Raw genomic sequence first — 2,744 nt, forward strand, 5'->3', positions numbered from 1 at the left:
AAGCCTTGGTACCGTAAGAGTTTTAAGCGGGGCAACGCGCGATTTGGAACAAAGCAGATTGGTCTGAATGTATCCTTCTCTTTCAGCTCGTATGTATATGCAGGCCCCATAAGCAGCAACACTTGCATCACAAAAGGCATGCATCTGTAGGTCAGCTTCGGGCATTAGCAGGTATCGGTCGAAACTAAAATGTGCAACTAGCTTATATTGACTGCACATTTCCAGCCATTCCGATTGTATTGCCTGCGATGGGCTTTCATCCCAATGTAGCTTCTCCTTCCACAACTGCTGCAGGAATATTTTGGCCTTGGCCACCACAGGTCCGATCAAACCAAGCGGGTCATACAGTCTAGCAATGGCTGAAAGAATAGTACGCTTAGTTACCTTGGCCGGCGTTGCAAAAGGCGAAAATGAAAATATAAAAACGTCCAAACTGGGGTCCCAAACCAATCCAAGTGCCTTTGTTATGTGTGTATCATCATCGAACTTTAGGAATTCCTGTTTGTCATTAGCTGCTATATCAGTCAAAATGCGATTATCGTTTGAGCACCATTTTCTCAAATGAAAGTTTCCAAGAGACAGCAACTTCCTCGTCTGATTTAGCATAACCTTGGCTTCGTCCACCGAGTCGGCGCCGGATATCATATCATCAACATAGAATGCATGTTTTATTGTTTCAGCGCCAACCGGATAGAGGTGCGCTTCGTCCTGGGCAAGTTGCTGCATCGATCGAATCGATAAAAAAGAGGCAGGCTTTGTTCCGTAGGTGACGGTATCTAATTTAAAAATACGGAACTCTTCATTAGGGCTGTCTCTCCATATTATGCATTGAAGAAAGTTATCTGGATAAGACATTCTTACACAGCGATACATTTTACAAATGTCTGCTGTAAGAGCAATTTTAAATGTACGAAATCTGAGCAAAATATCAAAAAGTTGTTGTTGAATGGTTGGTCCTTTCATCAGCATCGAGTTCAGCGAACGTCCAGTGCTAGTGGGCGCCGAGCCATCAAACACCACACGCAGTTTTGTTGTTGTGCTATCGGCCTTTAAAACGCAATGATGCGGCAAAAAATTTATAGGAACTTTGCTTGGTATAGCGTCAACGACTGACATGTGATTCAAATCAAGGTACTCCTTGATAAACGATGAATATTGTTTTTTAAGTTCAGCATTTCGCTGCAATCTTCGTTCCAAAGCTCTGAACCGATTAACAGCCTGCTGATAAGGCTTTCCCAGTTCGAACGAAGGTAATTTTGTTGGTAATCGAACAGAAAACTCACCGGATTTTAAACGTCTGTAGTTTTTAAAAAAATGAGCTTCACACAAATCTTCTTCTGCCGTAGTCTTTGGCGAAGATTCTTTACAGGTTTCTACTTCCCAAAAGCGTTCCACTAATTTGTTTAATTCGACATCAGAGTCATTTGTTAGAGCCATGTCGATGGCTGTTAGGCACGATAATTTTGCAGCGTTGTACGCAGTTGCGCCCGATACTATCCAACCCAATTTGGTTTTTTGCAAAATTGGCATACTTTCAGCCAAGCGTATTTGACCAACACAAAGTAGGTCGAAAAATAAGCTAGCTCCAATGAGCATGTCAATGCGTTGAGGTTCAAAGAATAATGGATCCGCTAAGCGTATATTCGAAGGTATGTTCCAATCAACGCATTTTAACGAGCGACTTGGTTGAATATCGGTAATGGTGGATGTGACGACTGCTGTCAAGTTAGCCGTATAATCAGTAACACGCGAATGGAGCCTTAAATCAACGATATGATTGGTGGCGAAATCATTTTGGCCTATGCCAGAAATGAACTGTGACGAGTTAACTTTCTTTAACTGAAGCTGACTAACAAGTCGATTAGTTACGAAGTTGAGTTGTGACGCAGAATCTAGCAAAGCTCTGCAGGGAATGAGAGAGCCAGATCGATTTTTTAAATAAATGATGGCAGTTGCTAAGAGAACGAAATCTCGGTTAGCAAAGCTAGCTTGAGCTTCAGAGCTGACAAGTGCAGAAGCTGATGGGCCGAAGGTTGAAGAAGAATGTGGCAAATACGGGTGCATAGAAGTGGGGAGCATTGTTGTTGCTTGTGCTTGCGATGGGGATTTAGCACACGTCAATGTTTCAGAAGAATTCGCAAATGAATTTGTGTCTTGATAAAGCAGACTGTGATGCTTCGACGAGCAATGCCTACACTGGCCGGACTTACAGTCCTTAAGAGAGTGACCACGTCTCAAGCAAAGGTGCAACCTTTTTGCTTCTTTGTAACGCATTAAAGGCGACAGGCCTAAAAATCGTTCACAATTTGCAATTCGATGTTCACTAGAGCTGCATAATGTACACCCAACTGCAGCCGATGTTAACGAAACCTTGCGATTGTTGTTGTTATAAGACAGTTTCTTTCCTACCTGTTTTTCCGGCGTCGCAAGAGCGTTTTCTACATTTTCCAGTCGCTGACAGCGTTGTTCTAAAAATGTAGCCATCGAATCCCACGTTGGTATTTCGTTTGCAGGTGTTTGCTCCTCCCATTTGGCACGAGACTTGATGTCCAACTTTTGAGAAACTAGCTGAATTAATAAACAGTCGGCGATCTGCTCCTTTGTTCCCACAGTCTGCAACGCGCGCAAGTGAGCATTTAGAGCATCGCTGAGTTCACGAAGTTTGGCTACCTTTTCACCCTCTACCCTCTTCAGCTGAACAATATCTCTGATATGAGCCTGGAAATTCAAACGTTTATTATTGA

The 2,744-nt window shown here is 42.9% G+C and overlaps 1 protein-coding gene across 1 annotated transcript; it reads right to left on the minus strand.

Moving 5' to 3' along the window:
* Positions 1-12: 12 nt before the first annotated feature.
* Positions 13-2,694, minus strand: LOC118756894 (the record flags this gene model as incomplete). The annotated part of the gene is made up of 2 exons (XM_036491630.1): positions 13-1,815; positions 2,410-2,694. Coding segments are annotated over 2 exons (2,088 nt in total), but the record flags the coding sequence as incomplete, so codon positions are not given.
* Between the last annotated feature and the right edge of the window lie 50 nt (positions 2,695-2,744).

Source organism: Rhagoletis pomonella, unplaced genomic scaffold (assembly GCF_013731165.1).
Source record: "Rhagoletis pomonella isolate Grant_MI unplaced genomic scaffold, Rhpom_1.0 Rhpom_scaffold_12784, whole genome shotgun sequence".
NCBI lineage: Eukaryota > Metazoa > Arthropoda > Insecta > Diptera > Tephritidae > Rhagoletis > Rhagoletis pomonella.